Source organism: Peromyscus leucopus, chromosome 8a (genome assembly GCF_004664715.2).
Source record: "Peromyscus leucopus breed LL Stock chromosome 8a, UCI_PerLeu_2.1, whole genome shotgun sequence".
NCBI classification, from domain to species: Eukaryota; Metazoa; Chordata; class Mammalia; order Rodentia; family Cricetidae; genus Peromyscus; species Peromyscus leucopus.
This window is the reverse complement of record NC_051085.1, coordinates 55,358,436-55,385,779: the sequence shown is the minus strand read 5'-3', so window position 1 is coordinate 55,385,779 and position 27,344 is coordinate 55,358,436. Positions and strand designations below refer to the sequence as shown.

Below are 27,344 nucleotides of genomic sequence, written 5' to 3'. Positions count from 1 at the left end.
GTCATTGGGAGACAGGGAGAGACCAGGAACGTGGTGAATTCAGGTAGGAATATTTGGAGGTACAGGCACTAGTTAAAAAAAAAAAGACATAGAAGTTCTAGGTGATCCAAGCTTTGAGTGTGTAACTAAAAGAACTGAAATAAGGTGTATTGGTTACTTCATGCAGCTGTGAGAAAACACCCTCACTCAAAGCAACTTAGAGAAGACAGCATTTGTGTCTGCTTAGGGTTCCAGATGGTGGGTCCGTAATGGTGGGGGTGTAGTGGTGCCTGGTGGCTGCAGAGAGAAGCTGGGAGAGAGCAAACTGGAAGTGGAGCCAAGCTGTGACTTCCCAAAGCCCTCACTCAGTGACACACTCCCTTCAACAAGGGCACACTCTCTGGATTTTCCAAATCAGCGCCATGAACCTGATACCAAGTGTTGGACTACATGAGCCTGTGGAGGATTTTTGCCGTTCAAACCATCACACCAGAGTCTGAAGAGGTATTTACATTTCCTCTAAACAGAGCCAGACGGTCAATGACACGTAAAATACAAACCTAACACCAGTCCCCTCATCGAACCACAGACGAGCGGCTAAGCAAATCCGTCTATACACACAATGGAATATTAGGAATTTAAAACAGAAGGGAAGTCTGGGAAGTGCTACAACATAAATGAACCTCAGGCGGATGATACGGAGAACTAAGCGAGGAAAAGTCAAAGACTGCGTGACTCCACTGACCGGAAAGGCTGGGCATCCTCAGATCCACGGACACAGAATGGCGGGAACAGGAGGTGGGGGGGGGGATGGGGAGCTGTCTAATGGATGGAGGTTTGGGTTTGCATGGTTCAGATTCTGGGTGTTGGCTGTAGAGCAGCACAAATGCACTTCACAAGCATAACTAGAGCAAAAATGTCCAAAACAACCGACTCTTCACATAGTCTACCTTAATTTTTACCCTGGAGAAGTGGGGCTGAGGGAGGGCTCAGGGGTTAAGAGAGGTCACCCCTCTGGCAGAGGCGGACAGTTCAGGACCCAGCACTCAGTCCAGGACCACAACCAAACATGGCTCTGGATCTAGGGGACCCGATGCCCTCTTCTGGCCTCTGTGGGCACTGCATGCACATGGTCCAGGCACTATAAGCTAGCGCTCAAACACATAAAATAAAAACGCATCATTTTTAAAAACCTTAAAGGGATTTGTGTGTGTGTGGATATTTCGTGTTATTTAGCAGACTTGATAGCCTCTTCAAATAACAAACTTTCTGCCCCTCATACTCAATTATCCTTACCTACCCTGTATCTTGGTGCCTCGGATGAGAGTAGAGAGCAGCTAGCCCACCATCAGCGCCAGGTTTGGGCATCACTGGCTTTAGATGTATCTAATACAACTTCATTTGCAATTTCTTTAAGCCAGAAAGAAGCCATCATGGAATCTTAGGACGGAAATACCTTTAAAGATTTTTTTTCGTCTTTTTTTTTTTTTAAGAGAACCCAGTAATGTCAATGGAGGTTGTTTAAAAACTAGAAGATTTTTAATATAACAAATCATACATTTTGGGCAAGATAGCTTAACTATTAGTCTATGTCATAGACGAGCAAGGATGCAGTGGAAGGAAGGAGCAGGGATCCTGTTTGTCAGGAAGACTCACTGTGGTCCCCATATAGCTGAGGTGGAGGCAGGAGGGCTGTTAAAAGGGCTTGGCTGCATAGAAGCTAGTCCCCATCTCTCACCACACGGAGCAGCCAAAGACCACAAGGTAAGTGGGTCTGTGAACCGCTGGAAGAAAACACGGGGACCCACAAGCAGAGCTGAAGCCAGAAACAAAGTAGCAAGGGGTTGTCCAAGCTGCCTCACGCCTGCCTGGCAGTCCTGGCTGGCGGTGGTCGGTCTTAGCTCCCACTGGGCACAGAGCACCCATCGAAGCCACTGGCCAAGGGCCCTTCTGGGGACATGGACCTGTTTGAGTTTCATGTGTGTTTTCTGAGTGGATCAAACAGAGAAAATTATTGTTTCTAATTTGGTCTGCCTGCCCAGCAGCAGGAAGAGACAACATGCAGTTACTTCATTGAAAGAACTGGAAATTTCCGTTCTGCTCTCTCATGGGGATGAGAAATTGTTTCTAATGAGGCTGCAACCAGGCATCTTGGCATGCTGGCAATGTGGTGAGCGCCCTTTGTCTCTGTAAATGTCAGTATGCTGACCAGCCACTGGTCGGGAACCAAAGGCCCTGTTTATTTTACCACAAGTGCTTGTGATCCGGCCTCAGGACAGGCTCAGAGCTGCATGGGGAGCTGATGTGCTGGAGTTTATTGATTTCAGGACCATTTACAAATAGAGAGATTTAGAAGATTACCCGGTTCTTGAGTCCTGACCTTCTACACACTATTGATTCTTTCTGTTCAGCTGGCCATGTCTATGTTTACATAAACTGGTGAACCCATATCTGTTTAAAAAACACCCAATTACCCCAGCAAAGATGATTCCTGTACTCAGCTTTGCGGACTCTTCCCTGCCAAAAACTATTCCCCATGCTTAGGAAGTTTACTAGGAAGAAAAAGTTCAGGAGGTTTCATAGGGACTAACCCCACCCCCCACCCCCCCACACCCCCCACCCCACCCCCACCCCCAGCCCTGGGCCTCCACACATACCCTGTCACAAGGGAGCCTCTACCAGAACCTGCAGGGGCAGCTCTTATCTTTGGTAAAGATTGTTTTTTTCCCCTACAATCAAGGCAAGGAAAATCAGTCCTGCTGGAGCTAAACAGAAGGCTCAGGTCAGCTAATGCTGTTCCTGGTCCAGGGAAAGCTGGGGCTTGTGAAAGACATGGAAAAAGAAACACATTAGCCTCACGGAGGGAGGTCAGGCTAGCCAGACTGCCTCTTGTGACTAACTAGAAAGGAGGATGCTTGTGACCTCAGGGCTGCAGCGTGTCACAGCCAGAGCTTCTGAAATTAGAAAGTAGTTACCCTGTTAGACACCCCCTGAATACTTCAGACCCGTCTGTGGACCCAGAAACGAGTTTGGCACAAGACTGCCATTACTGAGATCAACACAGAATAATGCTTAAATGCCTCTAAGAGCATAAATAGATAGGCGTGACATCAGGAAGACGCTCTCAACAGGCAGGAACTAATGCAGATTGGAGGTGCTATGGCTTAAAAGACGTGAAAATCACTAGGCAGGAGGGACTTCCCATTGTGTAGCCAGTATTGACAAGGCAGACACTCCTGAACACATGCCAGTTGTTGGCTATGGTCACCATCCGAGACAAGGGCCCAGAGTGCCCCTTGTCCTGGACACAAACTCTAAGTGAGCAGCTGGCTGTGTCTTCCTTCAGCCAATGAAGAGCAGTGGCCAGACACCCAGTTGTACCCTGCAGGTGCTCTACTCCAGGGCTAACTCCAATGAGAGGTACTCAGCAGATAATTACAAGAAACTGGTGCTTCATCCAAATGGAAATGGATTAGCAACATCATCTTGTCTATATTTCACAGACACAGGGATTTTTCACACGACACAGAATGCGCTGAACTCAAGAAAAGTCTACCTAGGTCTGTAGTCAGTAGGAGAATGATCACCAAGCACAGGAAAGTCCTGAGTGTCATTTCCAGAACTGAAAAGGGGATATCAAGAGAAAAATAACACTTGATTAGCAATGAAAATGACTAAGGAACTCTAAAGTCAGCTACCATGCAAACATAACTTTACATGGCCTTATTGCACTTTGGTGGTTGGTCATACTCAATCTGCCCCTGGCATTCCAGAGATACCAATAAGATTCAACCATCATGGTAACCAGGAGGGTGCTGAAAGAGAGGCTCAGAGTTCACCTGGGAGCCGCAGGGACCACGAGATGGCCCCCTTCACTCAGTCCTACCAGCACCATGACCGTGATGCTCTGCGCAGACGAGCCTCGCTGAGATGGAACCGCAATTCTGAAAGGAATGCCGGGGATGGACAAGGATTTACTGTCCCTCTGCGCCAGTCACCATTCCTTGGCCAGCTGATACATCCGGTAAGCCAAGCATTCAGGATGAGTTTTCTTGTTGGCCTCTCTCCCCACCCCACTTCCTTCCCACACAAGTCAGGGGCTGACATGGAAACAAACACATTGCAGGTGCACCCTTCCTTCGATGGGCTGGAGTGGGAAGAATTTGTCCTCTGGGACAAATGCAGAGAAGCCAGACTGAGTGTTGTACACATACTATGACAAATATGCTTTGTTCTTAAGGCTTTGGGTAATAGACTCCCTTAAAGCCAAGCAAGGGGAGAGGGTGGAGTCACTCCCTCATGCCTCCTGCATCGAGTCAGCACACAGTTGCCCGACTGTCCACCATTCCCCTACCAAATGCTGCCCAGACTTCCCTGAACCCTTCCCCCAACTTCCACGGCCATTGAGCATCCTCATGTGGTCTCTAGGTGCCCAAGACCTGGGAATAAGGGAAGGGCCCAGGTTTGGGAGGGGATCCTCCCACCTAACCAAGAATACCTTGTCTTCACCTAGATGCAACCCACAAAACACTGAATAAACCTGGCAGAGAAAATTATACGAGTTGTTTTGTTTTAATTACCAAGCAACAATGCAATTTGTCCACACCAGTAATCCAGATTGCTTCTTTCTTTCTGCAAACAATTTCTACAAATCTTCCCTATCCCAGCTAATAGCACACTAGAGCAGATCTTTAGGTCTGTAAGTTATATCTTATCTAGGCCATTTTATACAGCCTAGTAATTTGAGGGATTGTATAAAGGTGTTCCGAAGTTTGTTGCATTACGCCAAGAACTTGAGAGTAGAGCCAGCCTAAACAGTTTAGGGAAAAACCAAGGGGACAATTCACTTCAGAGTTTGAAAAATAAAAGAACGAATATGTTGAATCTTCGGCAAAGGTGACAGATTAAAAGAAGAATGGAGACACTGGGAACTCGCCAGGTCCCCACCTTTGATAGAGGGGCAAACCCTGGAAGATGAGATCTGCTGGGGGTGCGAGGGTATTTCTGGCACGTGGGCTGTTTGATTTTGGAGCAGGACTGTCCTGTGAGCCACTAAATCTTTAAGCTCTCTCAGAACATTGGTCTACCTGGGTCAATGTCTGGAAGCCCCATGTTGTAGAACCAGTGGATGGATGGTGCTGTATACCCAATGCTCCAAGCAGGTCCACCCACAGTCTGACTCATGGTCCCCTCCCTGTCTCATCATAGGACCATTACTTCCCATCCAAATTGTTTTTACCAATGTGAAGTGGCTGTGGATTGAATGAGAAACGTCCACCATAGGCTCGTGTATTTGAACACTTGGTCACCAGATGGTGGCACTGTTTAGGAAGATTGTGAAATCTTTCTGGAGGTGGAAATTGGTTGGAGGAAAATAGATCACAAGGGGCACAGCCTGGCCCCATTTCCTGTTCAAGCTCTGCTTCCTGAGTGTGGTGGATGCATTATCACTGGCCAACCTGCCACCAAGTCTTCCTACCTGTTGCCATGTCTTCCCTACCATGATTTATGAACTGTGTCCCTCTGGACCTATGAGCCATGACAACATGATTTATGAACTGTGTCCCTCTGGACCTATGAGCCATGACAAACTCTTCCTCCTTTAAGTTGCTTTTGTCAGGGTAGTTCATCGTCACAACAGAAAAGTACTGAAGATCAAGCTTGTTCTGAGCGTGTTTCCATAATGATAGGACGAAGTCTCAATGGAGAGGGAAATCCAGAGGATGTTAAAACATGACTACTGAACAGGCACAGACAGCTTTTTAAAGAAAAGGTCTGAATTTGTAGCACTGGATAGCCTGGAGCCCACTACATAGACCAAGCTGTCCTGGAACTCATGGAGATCTATCTGCCTCTACCTCTCAAGTGCTAGGATTAAAGGCATACACTGCACCTGGCCCCAGGGAAATTATTTTACGGATCCTTTACTATAGTATTGTCAGGTCTGGATAGTTTTGACTTAGAGATAATACAGCACTTGGGTTTCTGGGTCTTAGGCATGGCGGGCATGCCAACAGAAGCGGTAGAACTAGTGATGTGGAAGCCAACTGCCCTCCATCCTAGAGCAGTCCAACCCTCCGGCACAGGAATACTGACCAGAATAACAACAGACAAGCTGATCTCTGGCAGGTTTCAGGAGGGTGACATTCTTGGTTAATGCTTCTAGACGCATCCAAGAGCAGGTGACACACTTCAAAACCCAAATTAGATCTCCACCAGTAGTGTCTCTGCAGAGAGACCAGCATCCCCACCTGGAAGTGCCACCCCCTGGATTCCCAGGTGTCGAGCCAGGGCTCATGCCTGGTCCTCTAAGACTATTCCAGGAGGGAGAGTGAAGGGATTTTCTATTTTTAAGTTTACATTGGTAACATATTTCAGGGACAGAAACTGGATACCACAGCACACTAAGAAATCTCCAAGTAGCCTAGAGACCATTCTTGTGACAATTTGCCCAATAATATGGCTGCCTTTTGCCCTTGTCCTAAAAATCTGCCTGAGGCTAAACTGAAAAGGTTTGGATTAGTGGCATTGGCAGAGGAGATTTCAAGATAGCCTAACCTTATACAGAACAAATTGGACAAATAGAAATATGAAGTGTACAGTTTGAGGAGAAAAGGGGCACCAAGAAGTATAATGGAGCTAAGTCCAGTGCTCAAAGAGGTAAAAAATTTAAAGAAAAATCTGATCCTAATGGAATAAAGGGAGCGGTGACCTCAGGGCAAGACCCTACCCAGCTAAGCTTGTGAAAAGGAATTAAAGAAAAGTTTCAGCAGTGAAGGAAACCATCAACAACAGAAAGCTGATGAAAACAAAAGTGAATAAGTGGGCCCAGTTCCAGCCTCAACAATCAGTAGAACTTGGCAGCTTCAGCCACATGGTTCTTTAGAATCAAGAATACAAGAAAGGGACTGTGTTCTACCTCCTTTGCTAAGAAAAGCCACTGAGGACAGGTGTGTTTCCGAGGTGTCTCTGCATGGAGACTCAGAGGCCATTGCATGAAGCTGTGAGGGTGAAGCCTGAATTTAGTTGGAAATCCCAAGATATTGGAGATGCTAGAGTCTTGGGCTACCTGCTGAGGAAAGCTGCTAACAGGGAGTGGAACTAACCCAAGAGAGAGAAGTCTGTTGCCATCAACAAAGCTCGAAGGAGATGAAGTTCTGAAGAGCACTTCGACATCAGACAAGGAGATGCAGGATTTGAGTTTTCCCTGCTGGTTTTTGGTCTTCTTTTGGTCTAGTATTTCCTCATTATGCTCCCCTTCCTCCATTTGGAATGGTAATACATATTCTGTGCCATTGTATGTTGGAAGTACGTGATCTGCTTTTTGATTTTAGAGGGTTTTGCAGTAAGAGATTGCTATGATCTCAGAAGAGGCTTTAAACTTTGGGTTTTTAAACAGTGTTGAGATTGTGATAGACTATGGGCAGAGGACCTTTGAAGTTGATCTGAATGCATTTTTGCATTATGATATGGCTACAAGACTATGGGGGCCAGGGAGTGGAATGTGGTGGTCTGAACAAGAATGGTCCATATAGGTGTGACCTTGTTGGAGGAGGTGTGGTCTTGGAGGAAGTGTGTTACGGAGGGTGGGCTTTGAGATTTCAAAAGCCCATGCTAGGCCCAGTCCCTCTCTTCCTGCTGCCTGCTGATCAGGATGTAGAATTAATTCTCAGCTACTTCTCCAGCACCATGTCTGTCTGCATGCTGCCATGCTCATTAACCATGATGATAATGGACTAAACCTCTGAAACTGTAAGGCAGCCCCCAATTAATGCTTCCTTTTGTAAGAGCTGTCTTGGTCATGGTGTCCCTTCACAGCACTAGAATACTGACTAACACACCTATTACCAGATTGACAGAAAACCGCTGGGAACTCAACACATAGCAATGAAAAGGCACTCAGAGATTCCACCTCAGTCTATTTGCTTCAAGGTGAGTACAAACTTCTAAGTTGCCCTTCATGCTGTTTCTAAAGATGCCCTGTAGAATTGTGTCTCCTGGTGGCTCCCTGGCATTTCCACTGTGCTCAACACTAGCAAGAAAGAGGTGCTGAGCCCTGAGCCTGCATATTTCTATAGACACTCATGGCCCCAGGGTATCTGCAGGCTTTCCATTCATGACTGAATAAGTGTCTAAATCAAAGCCAATCCACCATGCAACTGACACAATATATACATAATCAATTTTAATGAGTTATTGCCTTTTAACATATTTCCTCCCAAAATAATGAACACATATGTCTACACGTGGAGTATCTGAGGCTGCCCCTGGTTGTGTCCATGTTAAATATGGCCTTAACTTCAGGTTAATTGTAGAGCCAGCAAAAAAGTGCAGCAGATGGCAGAATGGACAAAGTTTGTGTGCCATACCTGGGTCCCCATCTCTGTGCATTCTCAATTGTCCCCTTGTCAAATGAAGGCACTGAGCAGACAAGACGCTAACCCTTCCAGTGCCACAGTGAGGCCAACTGAAACAGATTTATTCTCTCCTTACATGTCTCCTGCCCCACATCTATCCTCAAGTACAACTAGCAAGGCACTGTGACACATTCTTTGTAACAGCACTTCCAAAAACCACAGAGGAAAGCCTTGCAGAGACAGTCCAAAATTGCTATGACAAGTCACAACTACTATTTTGCAAAATATACTATTTACTATATAAATGTCTGTTATATTATCGTATCACTTCTAAGGCGTTTTTTGATTGCCTGAAAGGATACCCCGTAATTCTGGACAACTGCCTGGAGGTTAGAGTTCAGGGATGTACTTCACATCGGGGTCCAGTGGTCAGTCCAGTGAGTGGGCTGAGATAGTCCTGGCTGTACATTTGCACAAATAAAATGTGCCTGGGAAACTGCTTCTGCACATCAGTCACAGCACATTTTATTTTTTACAATAAATCAAAGGATCTTCTAGGGGTCTCCAAAGAGTTTGAGATTTCAGTGACAGACACTGTTCAGTCTAGATTGTTGAAGCCAGATGCCTACTATTGGAAAGGAATACCCGTGATTCAGAGGCAGGGGAGCCAGAGAGGCTATGCTGACCACAGTGGCCTGGGCCTATCCCAGCTCGGCCTCCATCCCAGTTCTTGATGCAGGTCTGCCTGCATCTCCCACAGCAGATTCCAGCCTCGCCTCTCACTAGCTCCCCCAACCTTCCCAGGCATGACCAATCTGAACTCATCCTCTCATGTCCTGAGAATCCCCTCCAGATGTTGCAGACGGATCCTTTCCAGGTTGTTCTGGGACCCAATACTTCCTGCCTATGACCCAGATTCCTCTACACCAGTCCAGCAAGCCCATGACCCTGACAGGAACACATCTATGGAGCACTAGAGTGAGGTTTAGGCCCTGGCCCAAGCTCCTGACTCACAACTTGTACTGGCTGTAACTTTCCCACATCATTCATCAGGACTGGACACTCACTCGTCCCATGACCCTGCTGTGTCATTTAATCCAGCCATATCTCAATTGTCTTGTCTGTAAGATGGGTATGACGAGGGTGCCCATTGGGAGGGATACAGTTAGATGCACCCATTATTAAGGGTAGTTCAGAGTATCTATCCACAGATAGGGATGTAGTTAGAAGCATCTGCTCCTAGGGGTGCAGTAAGATGTACCTGGTGCTGAGCGTATGGTTAAGAAAGCCCATGGCTATGGGATACAGTAAGTTATAGATGCTGTTAGGTAGGAAGTTTAGCACCCTCTGCCAAGGGTATTGTAATGTTCTGAATGAGATGTCACTCATAATCTCAGGCATTATAATAACTGGTCCCCAGTTGGTGGTGCTCTTTGGGGGTGCTGAGGAAGTGTGCACTTGCTCAAGGAAGCATGTCACTGGGAGGAGGGGTCTTTGAGATTTCAAAAGCCACATGCCATTCCCAGTTCGCTTTCTCTGCTTCCTGGTTGTGGTTTAGGATGTGAGCCCTCAGCTCCTCCAGCCACGACGTCTGCCTGCTGCTGTGTTTGGCATACGCCCACTGTCGTAGTAATGGACCCTTATCCCTCTGGAGCTAGAAGTCCAAATAAACCCTTCCTTCCATGCATTGCTTTGGCAATGGTGTTTTACCGTGGCAATAGAAAAGTAACTAAAACAGAAGTTGGTGCCAGGAAGTGGGATATTTCTGTGAAGAACATGAACATGTTGGAACTGGGAGCAATGTGGAAGTCTTTGAAACTTTTCACTGGAAAAGCGATTGAACACTGTAAGCAGAGTGTGGTGGGCTGCCGGAGTAGTTCTGATGGAACAGTAGTCCTGGAAATCATGTCATGTAGACTGTGGCAGCCCAGCTCAAAAGGTTTCAGAGCGAACAACACTGGCACCTGGGCTCCAGACCATTCTTGTGAGATTGGGGCGAACAATGTAACTGCTTGCTGGTCTTGTCCTAAGAACTTGCCTGAGCCGAAATTTAAAAGTAAGGGACTAATTTCCTTGGCTGAGGCAATTTCCTAACAGCCTAATATTGACTCTGTCCTATGGTTATTAGTAACCACTTTCGTGTAGGTCTACAATGCAGAAGAGCAAGTGGGACATGAAGAGACACAAAATGCACAGTCTGAAGAGAAAAACCACACCAGGGGATTCAGTGTTGCAGCCAAGGCTTATGGGAAGATTGCAGAGACAGTCCAAGCTAGACTGCTCTTAATGGGAACAAAGGAAAGAGATGCCCTCGGAACAACCCCAAACCCCCTGAGGTTCCAATCTGTGAAAGGACAAGGCCTGAAGATTTTCTGCTCTTAGAAAGGAACCACAAACAAAAGCTGCTAAAAATGTAATCCAATGGGTCCATCCCAAACTTGGAGCCAAAGGTGGCAAATATAAATGTCATCCACCCAGTGCTGGCTTAAGAGTCAGGAAAGATACACAATTCACAAGCAAGGAATCTCAGATTCTTCCTCTGCAGCTTCAGAGAGCTGCTGAGATCCCGCCGTGGATGTCGGGGGACCCCTGCACAGGGGCCCTGAGAGTCCATTGTGTGAAGCTGCAGAAGTGATGCCTGGGTCTGCATTGGAGACCCAAAGACGTCACAGATGCCGGAGCCATGGGATGTTTTCTAAGAAAAGCTGCACCCGGGTTGTGCAGCCAGTCTGAGTAAGACATGCCTCCTGTGAGCAGTGAAGCCAGAAGGCTAGAACCATCTAAGCCATTTTATACCAGAGATGAAACTAGAGAAATTGGTGTTCTCCTGGCTGGGCTTTGGCCAGTATTTCCTCACTATTCCTCCATGCCTTCCTTTTGAAATGGTAATGTATATTCTGTTCCATAGAGACTGGAAGTATATAATCCACTTTTTTATTTTACGGGGGGGAGGGAGGTTGCAATTAAAAGATTGTCTTGAGTTTCAGAAGGAATCCTGGACTTAGAACTTTTAAACAGCATCGAGACTGAAAGCCTATGGGATTTTAGAAGTTGGACTAAATACATTTTGCACTGTGATATGACCACGAGCCTCTGGGGACAGGGGTAGATGTGGTGGTTTGAATTAGAATGTGCCCCATAGCCTCAGACATTTGAATGATGCTGTTTGGGGAGCCTAGGGGTGTGACCTTTTGGAGGAAGTACTCCAATGGGGATGGGCCTTGAGGTTTCGAAAGCTGTGTGCCATTTCCAGTTTACTCTCTCTGCCTCCTGCTGGTGGTTTAGGACGGGAGCTCTCGGCTTGCTGCTCCACCATCCCGCCTGCCTGCCACCTCACCATCCCGCCTGCCTGCCACCATGCCTCCCTGCCACGATGGTGATGGACTCGTATCCCTTTAGGACTGTTAGCACAAATAAACTCTTCCTTGGTATTGTAGCCTCTGTCATGGTGTTTTGTCACAGCAGTAGGAAAGTTACTAAGACAGGTAGAATTAGATGCAGGTGCTCTTAGGGGTGTAGTTAAAGGTACTCATTGCTAAGGATAAGAGTGAGAATTAGAAGATACATGCATATATATGCATGTATATACACATATACATATATATATATATGAGTTAATCATCTTGAAGAGGGTTTTGTGCATACAACACACTGCCGAAATGTTAGCCATTGTTGCCCAAACCACATCATTGTCAATTAGTGCCAAGTATTTAATTCCAGAAAGTTTTACCACTATTGTATATTATTTTCAAAGATAAGTTAGCCTTTAGTCATTAAAAATGAGAATAAATATAATAGCAGGACCAACCAATGTCCAGTTTTCTGTTTGTTTTTTTTACACACAGAACAGAGGTTTCAGCCACTACAAGCCAAGAGGCCTTTCTGGAAGAAGGGAGGTTGTATAAAATAAGAGGCAGATGCTCACAGTGACAGGGAACCCCAAGGCACTGAACACTGGGAGGTGGGGGCAGGCATTCTGCATCAGCAGCAAAGCCCACCAGCATGGTACACTTCGGCTCTGAGAGCCTTGCGTTCACCAGGAGTCTAGCTCTAACCTGTAGCAACGAGACACAGAATGTGGACAGGCCAGACTGAAATGACACGGGTGGTGACTGAGGACCCTCTTCCCATGTATAACGCAGGGGACTGAGACTCAAGAGCAGGTCCGCCACAATAAGCATTGAGTCCGGGACACAGAACACTGGCTCAGGCAACAGTGTACCTGGAGCCCATGTTACCTCAAGTCCCTGTACCACCCACGTGGTGCTCAGGGGACCTCAGGGAACTGGTGCCCAGTGGAGACCTTCATGCACTGGGTCTTCCACCGCCTGACCTATAACACACCAGGTCTTCCTGCCAAGCTCCTCTAGAGTTAGATATTTTGGAAAATGTCCCAAAGGCCCCTATCTATCTCACTGTGTGGGAACACAGCACACAAGAGACTCACCGTATCTAGTTTATTGTAAGGAGAGCAGACTGGGGTGGGATGCCTCCCTCCCTGTGGAAAGAAGGTAAGAGGACGATCAAAGATGAAGAAGTGCAGGAGGAGGAGGGGAGGAAGGAATAAAGCCAGCCCATTGCTATCAGCCAAGAAGACAAGAAAAAAGACATAGAACCAATAGGTGGTGTGGTGGTTGAAAAGAAAACGGCCCCCAAAGGGAGTGGCGCTGTGGGAGGTGTGACTTTGTTGGAGTGAGTGTGGCCTTGTTGGAGGAAGTATGTCACTACTGGGGTAGGCATTGAGGTCTCAAACATGCTCAAGATACCCCTAGTGAGACAGTCCATTTCCTGTTGCCTTCTGATCAAGAATATAGCCAGGACCATGTCTGCCTGCATACCACCATGCTCCCCACCATGATGATAATGGACCGAATCACTTGAACTTTAATGTTTTCCTTTATAAGAGTTGCTGTGGTCATAGTGTCTCCTCACAGCAATAGGAACCTAACTAAGACAGGTGGTAAGTCCTGGCTTCCCCTGAGCCACATCCGCTGAGCCTCTGTCCAGAGGCCACACTGTGAAGGAGCGTGGGCCTGGAGTGACGGTGTGAAGCTATGTGGGAGTCACTGGTGTCTGTTACCAGCTCACTTGCAGATCTCATGTCATGGGTTCTGTCTCACACACATGACTAGAACACACTATTCTGCATATTTCCAAATGACGGCTTCAGGTCATTTTATAATCAGAATACTGTCCTTTAGGGACCACAAAAGATGAGCTAACCTGAGTGGGCCACACAGAAGGCCACCCGTGTGTATGTGGAGGTGGGCTAGCCCCGGAAGCCACACCACAGAGAGGAGACCAGCATTGATTTAGAATGGCAGTGTTCAGTATCAGAACTGTTTTGCTCCCAGCATCCTTCAGGGGACCTGGCTGCCTACAAAGACCCACGGGAAGCGGGGGGGGGGGGGGGGGGGGGGGGGGGGGGGGGGGGGGGGGGGGGGGGGGGGGGGGGGCGGGGGAGGGGGGCCTGTCCACCTATAAAGTGCCTCTCGGAGCAGAGAACATCCAAACAGCTTCTGCCTCTCCTACCACACTGTGCATCACTCCTTACAAAGAACGACCTGCTTGTGGCGTAAAATTCAGCTGCACCCGCTGTCACAGCTCAGGTCAAGCTGCTGCCCCAGCACCTTGTCCTGAGAGCTCTAGATCCCCCCCGCTTAAAAAAAAAATTACAGAATTGTGAGGGTGTTTTTTGTTTGTTTGTTTAAGTTTAAAAGTTACTATTTTGGGTTCCGCATTAAATGGAAACTCAGAACGAATTTACAGAGGGAAAGGTTATTTTTTTTTTAAGTGATTAAAAAGTAAAAATAGAGGACTCATTAGGTTTGGCTCTGAGTCATGTATTAGTCACGTGTCTTGTCGTGACAGAATACCTGAGAAAATAACTTTTCCAAGGAAAGGTTTATTTCAGTTCAGAGTTTCTGAGGCGTCACTCTGTGTGGTTCCTTGGGTGTGGTAGGCAGAACATAGCAGCCAACAAGCAGAGAAAGAGATAAAAAAGGCTCCAGGGACACAATCTACCCTTGAAAGGCATGTTCCAAGTGGCCTCCTCCCTCCAGCCAGCCCTAATACTCTCCTAACAGCCCATTCAGGCTAGGGACCTCAGGGTCCAGACACCTCTCCAAAGCAGGTCAGCTCTGACCTTAACCTGGAGCCTTCAGGACATTGTCAGATTCAACGCAGAAGAGACCAGCTCTGGACTCTCTCTCTCTCTCTCTCTCTCTCTCTCTCTCTCTCTCTCTCTCTCTCTCTCTCGACTCTCTCACCTTTCTTACATTCTCTGCTTCAGACATTTTGCAGCCCCTGCCTTTCTCTCCACGAGAGCTCGGGACAACCTCACTGGTGTTTTCTACACTCACCAGCAGCTGGAGCCCGGCAGAGGCCAGCTATAGGGCAGCAAGGGATCTAGTCATGGGGTGGGGGTGGGGCAGAAAGGGGCGACGAGTGTGCACACTGGGGGAAGCATGGGAGACAAAGAGACAGAGACAGGGACAGATGGAAACACGGAGGGGTGGAAGGAAGGAGGGAAGGGCAGATGAAGGAGGAAGGGAAGACTCCCTTCTCCTGGAGAGGCTTCTGCATTCAAAGCAGCTGGACAACAGGCAGGTGTGTTTAGCACATTTCAAAGAAAATAGAAAGAGAAGAGGAAAAAAGCAACAGAAGTGGCAGAATGGTGACATGAATTTTAGTGGGAGCATTAGTGATGTTCAATTTCCCTCCTGCCTTTGGAATAAAGAAATGTGAATGGTTTTAAGCCAGATGCCAATGAAGTCTCTGTAAGAATATGCATGGGAGTGTGTCTCATCGGAGTCTCTGTGTAGAATATATCTAACAAGAAAGAATGGTTTCAATAAGCATGTGGAAGTGCACACACACACACACACACACACACACACACGTACACACGTACACACGTACACACACACGTATATGTCTGGTAAGGATGTGTCTCAAAGGAAATAAAGCTGGTCGTTCATCTTCCCAAAGGGCTTCCATAAAGCACATTTGAACTTGCTGAACTAAAAAGGAACAAAGTGTTGCAATGCTGAACACAGAATGGTAATTTGCTGTGGCTGTTGTTCTTTTATTATAGGTTAAAATCATTAAAATGTCACGTTTTGGAGCTTTATTGTGAAGAACACAGACATAATATTAATTTAGCAAATAAAATAAATTTGCTTTAAAACTGACAGGGTAATTAAGTCTGCAACAGAAACTAAATAGTAACCCAGAAGATGCCCAGCCTCCTGTTCTCTCCCCCAGCCTGGCTTGTTTTAAAGCCAAACCTTCTACTCCTATCTGATATTTGGGGAGTAACACTGAGTTTAACATGAGTGTCCCAGACTTCTAAATAAAGTTATTAGAAGCATCAAATACAGTGTCCCTGCTTTTTAATTCCCTCAGTTGGGATTTTGTGACTCGAGTTAAATGTCTGAGACTGGAAAGTTGGAACAGGCTAAGTGGCAGAGCCTGGGGGTAGTTGGAAGCTGGAACCCGCTGTGGCGGGAATTCCAGCCCCACCTTCAGCCCCTCGGGAAGACAGAGCTTGCACCTTTGGGCTCCCTCCTGTGGCAGATCCAGGAAACATTCGAAGCACTTCCCAAAGGGTAGAGACCCGGGTAGGTTGGTACTGCCCAGTGATTGCACCTGGATGTCTCTGGGAGGAGAGGGGGGTGGGAGAGAGCCAAGAGCACAGAAAGAGAACTGCCAGCTCCACCTGGATTATGTCTATGAATAGAAAGTTCTGTCTTTGGCAACTCTACCCAAAAGATAAACCTTTTAAGAGTGAAGCGCTGATTGGCACAGTACCTATCTGTGTATCCGCTCAAGAAAGAACCTGAGCATGTATGTTCAGGTCGCAGCTATTGCTCGCTTTCCTCACCCTCAGGGGATCTCAAAACTTGGAGCTACACGCAGCCAGGACATATATTTATAGTCATCTGGTAGGGAGATGATGAGGGCAAGTGAGATATTATCTGGAAGGGCTCAGAAAGCTGAGAGAACAGTACAGAGTTGGGGGGGGAGGGACGACAGCTTGTTATTAGTACAGGCATCTCAATCCCATGTATGAGAGACCATGTGCTATTACTCAGAAGGGCTAGGGGTGTGAGGTGTCCGGGAAGGAAGCTGTCCACATGAGGAGGGCTGGAATCACAATCCACAGTTGTGAACAGCCTCAGCTGACCACACAGCCTCACCTACAGTGTGAGTCCCCTACCTAATGGTGTAGTGCAACTTGGGGATCCAATGTAGCATTTTACCAATGACCATTGTTAAATCATGAGAGGGCTGGAGGCTAGGATGCTCCAAGTCTCCTGAGGCTTTTTCCAGTGACAGTTGACTGCTGCTGTGCAGCAAATGGAAATCATCTGAGCCTCAACTGGGGGCACAAGTCTGAACAAGCCCACCCCAGGGGCTAAGGAAGCCCCTCTACATGAAGAAACATGAACACACCACATTTGCATCATCTGCAGGATATTTCCAACCTGAAATTAGACGTCCAAGTGAAAATGCCAGGGAGCAGCAATGATAAAGTATCCCTGTAACAGCAAAGTTTACCAACAAAAACAGCTAAGGGTGACTGGATGCGATCTCAGAAAGTCATTAGGAGTATCAGCCAGACACCAACATCTGCCGTAGTTCAAGGTTGTGTTTATGATAATTAATTTTGACACTTGTCTGGTATGGATAGTCACATGTTTGAGACGGCCAGTAACTGCTCTGTGGGGGTCAATGGAGGAACCAGTAAGGGTCGCCATCCCACACAAGCACTGAGAACTGCAGTGTCAGCTCCTCAGGTAACCCGCACGAACCCGGCTAGCACTGACAGCAGACACAGGTTCAAGAAGACAGGGATAAGGACAAAGAAGGTGGCCCATATAGAGTCCTGCCGTCTCCTTTCAACACTGGAATGAACGAACAGTTCTCAGAGAAAAAGAAATGACATCGATTCTTGTTGCTTGGTAAGCAGGCCAAGTTTTGAAATAAAGATTCCAACCCCACTGGAATCAGAGTCCCTAAACACTCCTGCAGGCAACTCCGGACAGGTTGTCCTGGGAGGGTACTGTGCCATGCATTTAATCCCAAGTAAGAGAAAGGGGCAGAGTTCGATGTTTCACCCCCTGTTTCAAAGAGTAAAGTGTCCTGTGCACTCACTCACTTCCTGAGGCAGGAGGTCTGGCCAAGACTGTCCCAGAAAAGCCCGGGATCCATATATCTGGTTTTCTTCAATAGCAGGATCCGCTTTCCTCTGCTCCCTCCTTTCTTAGTCTCTCTCTCTCTCTCTCTCTCTCTCTCTCTCTCTCTCTCTCTCCTCTTCACACCCTTTTTAAGAGATGAGCTCCTCTAAAAGAAGGTGAAGTGGTGGTGTGTGTGCCCTGGAACTCATCATCCCTTAGAGGCATGACAGACAGGGCAGAGCCACTGTTCCAGCCAGAACAACAGGAATACTCTTTGTCTATTCATTTCCCTATGAAGAATGTAATGGGTACCTGAAAACAGACTTATTGCTGTCCTTGGTTGGACTCTTCTTTGACACAGAATATGATGGAATAGTACAACATGCATTTCACACTCTCATAAAGCTCAGGAAACCACACAGACAGCTTCAGGAGCAGCTTCCATACACAGGAAGTGTCATTGCCTGGAACCCCAAACCATAAACAGATGAAAAACTCAGAAATAATTCTCTTCCCCCTCCCACATCGTGCCAACACCAGAAAGCAAAATAACACTAAGGTCTTAGGGTGTGTGTGGGGGGGGGTGCACATGCGCACATGTATGACAGACAGGCAATGAGTGACAGGGATCGGACATACATGTGAAATATGTCTATGCTAAGATCTCTCCATATTTTAGATTATATGTTGTTCTCGATGTTATAATAAGCATCTGATGCAAGAAACAAAGGGCATGTGTGTGGATGAAACCCACACAGAAGGAAAGGAGTCTACATGGAACCCTCAAAGACCAAGACAGACTTTGTAAGGCAGAGGCAAGCCTAGCCTGGGTGTGACCAAAGAGAAAAGAAAGCAGATTTGGTATGAAGTCTTAAACATTGGGGCTGGGGTTTTACGTGTGTAGTATGTCTGTAACAATGGATAAAAATCAGAGCACAATAAAGTAATGAAGTTGGAAAAGATTCAGGAAGATTTGTCAGCTAAACACAGAGACAGTTCCCACGTCAGGCATTCACAGCCTTGCTGCCCTGAAGCTAAAAGGTACCCTAGGGATGACAATCACCTGTCTTCTACCCCAACAGCATGCTACCATTGTTGCTCAGAGTGCTGCCAACACATTTGCTGGCTTTCTGGGCTCTTGGTGAAAGCATAAACGCTAACAGGTGTGCACACACCTGTGCGACCGGAGAGGCGTGGCCAGCATAGTCCTCTGGGGGGCTAACATGAGGGCTTCTGGGTCCAGCTCAGAGAGGGAGCACCCTGGAGCATGTGACTTCACTGCTCCTTCAGGACCCAGCCCTCATCACCATCCACCCGTCACTGGTTCTTCCGCACAAACGCTGGCGTCTCGGTCTGGAGAGACCTGCTTTCTTTCCTGGTCCTTTTTTGTACCAGACGAGCTGACCAGGGCAAGCAATGTCCCGAAACATCAGGTAATTGTCTTCATCTCAAGGAGCAACTCAACCCTGGGGTGCACCCATCTGGGGCTCAAATTGGATTCTTTGTTGCTATTCCCTTGGTTACTGGATCTAAAAGATAAAACATCCAAATCTGGAGGGGGGGAACTTGCATGTGCCAGTTGTAATTTTGGTCATGGCTAACAAACATATGGTCTTGCTCCTTTAAAAGTGACTGCAGTGTGTAACTCCAGGACAGACACAGAATGGCCCTAGTGGAGAAGCACTCGCTAGAATTTCTAGATCTGTCTGACCCACCACCACTGGCCCCTCTGAGCCCTCGGGGCTGTTAGAGGAATCTTCCCTGTCAGGCCAGGTTCTGGGGAGAAGAAGAGGTTCTCCAGAACCACAGACCGAAGTGCAGGGACACAGAAGCTGACTGAGGACTCCCTTCTGGAGCTGCGGTGGGGGCCAGGAGGAAAAGAATCAGAATCTCAACACTGGTGAGAAGATGGTCACAGGCCCAAGTGCAACTGTGACGGCACTAGATGGATGGAGAAGTGAAGCCAGGAACAAGGAAGCAATGATGTTAACACTACACAGGGGAGGGAGAGAGGGGAGAGAGAAAAGAGAGAGGGAGAGGGACAGAGGGAGAGGGACAGAGAGATGGAGAGAGAGAGGGACAGAGAGGGGAGACAGAGAGACACAGAGACAGAGGGAGGGAGGGATGGACGGAGGGATAGAGAGACGGGGGTGGGGGGACAGAGAGAGAGGGAGGGACAGAAGGATTGAGAGACAAAGAGAGCGAGGGACAGAGAGACAGAGAGAGAAAGGGACACAGAGAGAGAGGGGGACAGACAGAGAGAGAGGGAGGGAGAGGGGGAGAGTTTGAATGTGTGCACCCTGTGAAGTTTTACTGTAAGCCACACTGTGAATATGAACATACTTCTGGTTCATCAAAGCAAAGCTGTCCGTGACCTTCTTGGTGTTGAAAACCTGGTTAATTTGGCCAGATATCATAGTATAAAATTCTCATTTATAATTCCTTTTTTATTCTAAAATATAAATGTGAGTTGACATTTTGCTCCATGCTGTTTATTTGTGTTGAATTACAACCTTTGCTTTTTGATTTTCAGCCTGGAACTAGAAGACCACAGAAGAACATATCCACGGTTCTCACTTGGAGCAATTTGGTTTCAGTCCACGTGAAATTAGAATTCAGTGAGACATGAACTCACATTCTGAAGCCTCTCATGTGGGCTGCAATCTAACATTAGATACAGGCATTGATAGTGAAAGTCTAAAGACACACAATTAGTGACAGAGCCCTGCTCCCTACCTGATACCACACAGGACTGCCATTCCATCTCCCGTAAATGAACTCATCCACAAATAGAAATGATCTCTTCCATTTTCTTCTCTAGCTTCAAAGTACTAATGTCCTTGGTGTAAGCTTGTGCTTGTATGTATGGAATCATGTGTCTTTTAACATAATTTTTAACCTATAAACATTACCTTTCAACTCCAACTCCAAAAGCCACAGCCAGTCTTTATGGTCTCCCCATCTTACAGACCTGGCTGGTCACAGAGGTACAAGATTTCTTAAACCCCTGAGCCATGGTAGCCCACATGCATCCAGGATCTCCTACCATATGCTACCAGGCCGGAAGTTATTCATGATCCTCATTTCAAATCAAAACTAAATGTTTGTGTTTAGACATCATGTAAATGTGTTCCTAGTAGGAAACATTGTCTTTAGTTCCCTCCTCCTCTACAGCCTTCGAGTCTGCCTTATGTCTTCTCTGTAGAATGAGCATCTTCTCAGAGCATCGAATATAGTAAAAATGTGTGGCCAGATGAGGAAAGAGAAATGTGATGAGTTTGTTGAACATCCAGACTGAGGAATGAAGTGTCCCAGCAGTGTGGTCCATACACTCCATTCCACAGTCACTCAAGTGCAGCAGGAAACTGGACAATCAACAGTAGATCACGGACTGATCATCGACAATGCTCTTCTGAATCCACGCTTGCAAAACATTGTCTCCCCATGCTCCTTCCCTCCAAAATCCCAAGTTGAAGAACACAAAGCACACAGCAGAATGCCCGCTGCTTACTGGGAATAACACCAATGTCTGTGCATAACCAGGCCATGGAAAAACCCACAGGCTGGCTCTGTCCATGCACACTTCCTCCCCAAGAAGTGAATCAGTTTACTTGTTTCTAGAGGAAGTGGACAGGACAAAAGGAGGCAGAGAACGTGCTCTTCCCATATGCCTGGACAGCCCATACAATTTGTCTCAACTAAGCCAGGCACTCAACTATTCCAATCGCACCAATATCCAAACACTCCTTAAGGGCACCACCATATGGGAGCTGGTGGCTATGGTTTCTGAAACTCCCTTCCATGAATCAACAGCACTATCTGGATTGGAGAATGAGCATGGCCCAGGTACACGAAATGTTAGCTTTCACCCTCAGGACATGCTAGGTAGTCTTTATCCTCATTCTATAGGTAAGACCACAGGAGACCAAAGAAGTTAAGTCCCTTGCATAAGATCAGACACCCATCAAGAAAAGACCTGGCTCTCACACATCCCCATGAATTGTGAGTCACACACACCCTTGTAGACAGAGTGAGTGCCACACACTGTCAGGGACTGTGAGTCTCACACACTCCTGTGGACTGAGAGCTCCAGGTACCTCCACGAATTGAGTTCTACACACTTCTATGAACAGAGTCCCTTCCAGTCCTACAGACTAACACTTCTGTCATTTACTAGAGGAAGAATTGAATCTTTGTGCAGAGGAGGCTGTTCTTTAGGCTAGGCTTCAGGAACCTGAAGACTTCTCCGACAAACAAAAGGTAACACAGAAAAATTAGCACCACAGAAAAATCCAGAACACCTAACATTTTCCAGTGGCTGACCACTCAGATTTGAATTGTATCTCAAGTACTTTCTATTGCAACCAATAAATAAAATAAAAATAAAGCCTTAATTTTCTAGATTGGGGGTAAGGGAAGAAGAATTATGACAATAGTTCATAGCTTTAAATATTTCCCCTGGATGCAAAAGAAACAGCATTTTACCTGTTAAGGTGATTTTTAGAACAAGGTGTTCTTGGGGAGCACAGTAAATGGGGTACTTCCTATATAGTGTAAAGACCAGCTCCCAGCTCCAGTAAAGGGACCCCACAAGCTGCTGGCACCCACGGAGCCTAGGAGACCCTTACAACAGTGTATGGAGACAAAGGGTAAGAGCTTGAAATCAAGAAGTTTCCAAAAGGGGCAGGACAACAGAACAAGAAGAGAAGAAAATCTGCTGAGTTTTAAACTGTCTTCATTAGCAATCTAAACACACACACACACACACACACACACACACACACACACACACACACATATGAGAGGGAGAGGGAGAGGGAGAGGGAGAGGGAGAGGGAGAGGAGAGAGAGAGAGAGAGAGAGAGAGAGAGAGAGAGAGAGAGAGAGAGAGAGAGAGAGAGAGAGAGAGATAACAAGGAGAAATGTCTATTTGGTTCTTTTAGAAAATGTGTAGTAACTGCAGGCAGCTGCTTCTTGGAGCTCACAAAGATCTTGCTAAGACCTCCTTTTGGGAATTGGTCTGTTTCCCTGTGGACTTTAATTCACTTGGAGTGTGTGCGTAAGCTCTGTATGTACATGCACATCTATCCACACATCACACATCCATATATGAATACATACATGCAGTCCTTTGGGCTTCTTTCGGGGTAGGGCAAGATTGAGTGGGTGAAAACTCCCTCCAGCTTCTAGCTATGGTTCTAATCTACCAGTCACTCATGAGACACAAGGCAGGGCCCTCGGACTGCTCCAGAAGAATTTTAGGTATGAACAATGAACTCACTCAATCTTCCCTCTTCAAGCTGCTGAAAAACAGAGAAAGAGAGAGAAAGAAAAAAAAGCAACAGGCTAGCCAGCTTGCTTTTGTAAAGAGCCTGAGCTCCTGGGTGAGTCCTGGTTTCCAATGGGATAAGCACCTCCCCAGGGCACTGGCCGCTGCAACACACCTCTCCATGGGGGCCTGATCACCACCTTAGTGTTTTCTCAAGCACTTGTTCAAAAACACATTTAAGTGGAATGCTTTCGTTTCTGCAGATTGCATTAATTATCGACTCGCTAGCGCGCGGGCCACACAAGGACTACCCGCTGGGATCTGCCGACACCGGCCTGGCGGAGCGACCGCGGTTGTGCTGGCCCGAGGTGGACTGGCTCAGCCCCCATCCACAGCTCGGCTTCTGGCACCTCACCTCTTGCCTTGGCGTACGTAGCCAGTAGTGCTACTAAGAGAGACAAACTTAGAGCGGTCAACCTCGGTGCCACACGCGCTCGGGAGCGCGCCCTGGCGCGCACAGCATCCTGCCACTGAGGAGAGGACCCACGAGACCAGGGACGCTCCTCTGTGCCTCCTGTGCCACAGATCGTTTCTCCTCTGTGAGTTCTTCAACAAAAGGAAAATGGTCTTTAATTCAATATTATATCTGCTTCTTCCTTGGCTCAATTAAGAGGGTCTCTGCGACGTTCCGCCACAAGTGGAGCCCACGGGCTGCGGCCCCTTTTCCCCCAAAAAAGAGGGGAACAGTGGGTCCTTGTGGCGCCCACGCTGAAAACCTCCCACTTCCTAACCCCAGACTGGGTCGGCATTGGCAAGGTGAGTGCCCAGTTACTGTGAGTTCGTCCTGAGACAGCTGCGGGACATTGGTGGCCCAGATACTTGTTCCTATGCTCGTCCATTCCCACCCAAATTGGGGGACTCCGTACATCCCCGAGGGCCAACTCCCTTCTATCCTGGGCTGGTAGGATCCGCAGTCCCTCACATGCGAGTAGCTATCGACCCTGGACACGCAAGGCATGGGACACTCCCGGACCCACCTGTTGGAACTCACCGGGCCACCTGCTCCTGGAGCCTTGTCCCAGAGGAGAGCATGGGTTCCGGGTGAGGAACGAGGGGGAAAAGCGGGGACTCGGGACTTACCGTCAGCGCCGAGAACTTCTGCGCAGGCACAGGCGGGAGCAGCGCGGCGAGCAGCGGCAGCCAGCACAGCTGCGGCGGCAGCATGGTGACGCTAGAGGGGACCAAGCGAGGCAGGCGCTCCACGCGCTGCGCCCTGGCACGCGGCGGAGATCGGGTGTGCGAGCGCGCCGGCGAGCGGGCGGGCAAGGTAGAGCTGCTCCGCGGTCCTGCGGCCGCTGGTGGAGACCGCACGGCCCCTCCAGATGCGCTCCGGCCGGCGCTCCTCGAACTCTGCGGCTGCCCCTGGTGCTGTCAAATAGCCCTAGCTTCCCGGATCCACCCCTCCCGCCCTCTCCGCCCTCCCGCCCGCAGATCTCCTCCCTTGGCCCCACCTCCCTCGGCCACCGCGCCCGCGCAGGGGCCGCCCGGCGCTCAGGGCTGCGAAGGAGAAGGCAAGGGCTACCGGGGCCCGGCCAACGCGTGTTGGTGCTGCTTGTGCACCTCCTTCAAGCGAACACAAGGGCACACCTTACAGGCGTGCACACTCACACAGGCTTCCAAAGATGCACTGCGCCCCGCCCTCCTGCCCCGAGGCGCCTTCTGTCCTCGCCTTGGCGGGTCCCCACTGCGCCTTGGCTCTCCTGAGGCTTTGCATTCACCAGAATGCAGCCCTCTCGGATACTGACTGGTCATTGGCTCTGCAGCAAGGCCTCTGAGGGCACCCCTAAGCCCTGCCACTTTCCACAGGTTAACCCTGGGGATGAGAGGGGGTCTAGACACAGATCTGTGAGGCTTCTGACTTCCTTCACGTGGGGGAAGGTGAGCGCACACTGATGTAGCCGCTTTCAACAGCTTGAGCAAGCATTTCAGGTGTTCTGCTACAAGCCTGGTGGAGAAGGCTGTTGACAGTGACGGAAACCAAGGGGATTCTGCAGACCAGGCTCTGCAAAGGGACAGAATTGCTGAAATAGTTTAACCCTGGCTGGTAGCTTCACAGGAAAAGGCCCTAATTCTACCTCACACAGAAAGCCAACGGGGAAGACTCTTGAGAACAAAGAATCAATTGACTTGTCAGGGGCGCTCTGTAGGGAACAACACAGCAAACTGGCCTCTGACTTTTCTCTCCCCTGCTGCTCTGGAGATCCGTGTGAGCTCAGGGACTAATCAGAAAGCAGCTATCCCATGCTGGCCTGCGCACTGGGGGTGTGGAAGGATGGCATTGCAGAATGAGGTCCTCCAGGGAAAACCGACCCGGCTTCATCAGATCAGCTGCGCCTACTTTAAAGAGGCCATCGGGAGTGGGCCTGTGGGCTGTTGACATTCTCTCAGCGGAGAGAATAGCAAGTGTCACTGGACTCTCACCTGAGATTCCAGTTGCCTATCCCAAGTCATTTTACGCAATTCTCCCTAACGGGGCACTTGGCCTGGGGAGTCTCTGGAGGTGCTGGAGCACATGGGCTGGGGAAAATTGAGAGGGGCTCCATCTATGTGGGTCTAGGGAAGCCACCACCCAAGCTATGTGAAGACTTTCTAGTATGGCTGCTTTGAGGTCAGTCACATCCCTGCCAGCAACCCCTCACCCAAGCCGTGTAGGAGAGTCTAAAAGACTCATTATTTCCCTGAGTTGACCTTTGGTGGAATCATAGTTTGGTTTGCCATTGGGCTCTTATGAGGAGGGGGAGAATTCCTTCTCCTCCACAGGGAAGGTATTCGCACAGCACATGGAGAAAGAGACTCTTCTGGAGACAGCTACTAGAAGAAGTCTTCAAACTCCAATCTTTCAAGCACTTGACACCCATTCTTCACGGAGGACATAGGGGGACACTGCACCAAAATCCCTAAGGTTCAGACAGTCCAGGGACAGGCATGACGGAGCAAGCAAATCACATAAACATTTAAGTCAAAAAATTAAATAAATAAATGCTGCACACTTCTAACTTCTACAACCATCCAAAGAAAGTCCACATTCCAGAAGCACTGGGTACAAAACATTTTCCTTTTGCCTTTTATTTCAAGGGCACAGATTATTTGGTGACTTGTCTGACCTCTTCTTAGGACTCAGAGTCTGAAATAGCTCTATGTCCACCCTCTTCCACTGTGAGTGCCCAGCAAGCAACAGGCTTCATTTGCTCCCATTTTACAGATGAGAAACAAAAGAAATGGCCATATATCCTAGCCAGCCACAGAATCAGGGGCCGAGTCCAGATGTCCTAACTTGGAAGTCTGGCAAGTCTACTCACATCCCCCAGAGAAGCAAATGGCAGAAGAAAACTCCTTGGCTCTCACTGCAATGAATCCTTGAATCTCAACACATCTTTCATGTGTCCTCTGGGATTCCAGAAAGATCAGTGTAACAACATACTTTTCCAAGACACTGACAGATGAGGCGGGCGGGAGCCTTCAGAGACCCTCTCACATTTGGAGGCACTCAAGTGGACCGAAGGCCAAGTTCTGTTTTCTCAAAGATTCTAGAAGTGGAATTTGGAGAGGTAAGCAGCTCCCATTGTGTGGGGGAAAAAATAGATTGTTTATTAAAACCACGATGAGATGGTTATGTGGGTCAGCCACTACTTCCTTCAAAGTTAAGACAGGAAGTAGCCAGCTCACACTTCTGAGACATCCCTACAGGAATGAAAAATATCCCCTTCTCCTGGAAAATGGGCTTTCGCTTTTAGGCAACTAGTGTGGCAGACTCATTTTTGGATGTGACCCATGGACCTCAAATTTACATTTCTGCCATTGGTGGAAGTTACAGTGAGGATGGGAACAGGTACGCCCCCAGGACCACCCCATTCCCACCTCTCTCTCCGCAGACTCTTGTTGGCCATTAGCACTCCATCGATTTCCTTTTTTACTGTGTTAAACTGAGTTGTCATTCTACTCTTGTGGAAGAGATCGTTCACCATAATGGTCATTTACGGCTTACTTGTGTTTAACCAGGTTAAAAAGAAAAAAAAAAAAAGTCAGACATTTTCCCACCTCCTGGTATACAAAACTCAAGTAGAGTGAAGTATTCTTTTCTTGTCTGGTGACTCCCAAGGTTTACCTCAGCTGTCCTCTGGAGGCTGAGCTGGAGCAAGCAGCAGACCACTGTGCCGATGGTGCACATCATGGTCACCCACCAGCCACTTGTTTCCGTCACATTTTCTCCAGGTTTCTACTTAATCCTGAGAGGAAGAATCTGCACAGATCCCCTGGGTTACCTCCGGTCTACACTGTGTAAGTGCCCAGGGTTTTTGAAGTCTCCATCCTCTTCTGCGACTGTCCTGAACTGCCTTCCACTTCCTGTGATGTTGTCCCCTCAGTCCCTGTGATATTGGGGAAATTGGGGTCCTCTCTCAGAGATCTTAGACCCATTGATAGAAGAAATTAAGAATGACTCAAACAGAAGTTAGAAGACAGTTTTAGTAGAGTTTAACAGAAAAGCACCCCAGGGCAG

At 48.0% G+C, this 27,344-nt stretch overlaps 1 protein-coding gene across 2 annotated transcripts in view; it reads right to left on the bottom strand.

Annotated features, from left to right (window-relative positions):
• Smoc2 (SPARC related modular calcium binding 2) overlaps window positions 1-24,199 on the bottom strand; it is a 132,260-nt gene extending 108,061 nt beyond the window's left edge. The window contains exon 1 of one of the 2 annotated variants that reach the window (XM_037200505.1): window positions 23,927-24,199. In XM_037200505.1, coding sequence (XP_037056400.1) covers window positions 23,927-24,010 — 84 coding nt within the window. In that variant the 5' untranslated portion in view covers window positions 24,011-24,199. The remainder of the gene's footprint in view (window positions 1-23,926) is intronic. The other variant, XM_028866604.2, reaches the window with a different exon arrangement.
• Between the last annotated feature and the right edge of the window lie 3,145 nt (window positions 24,200-27,344).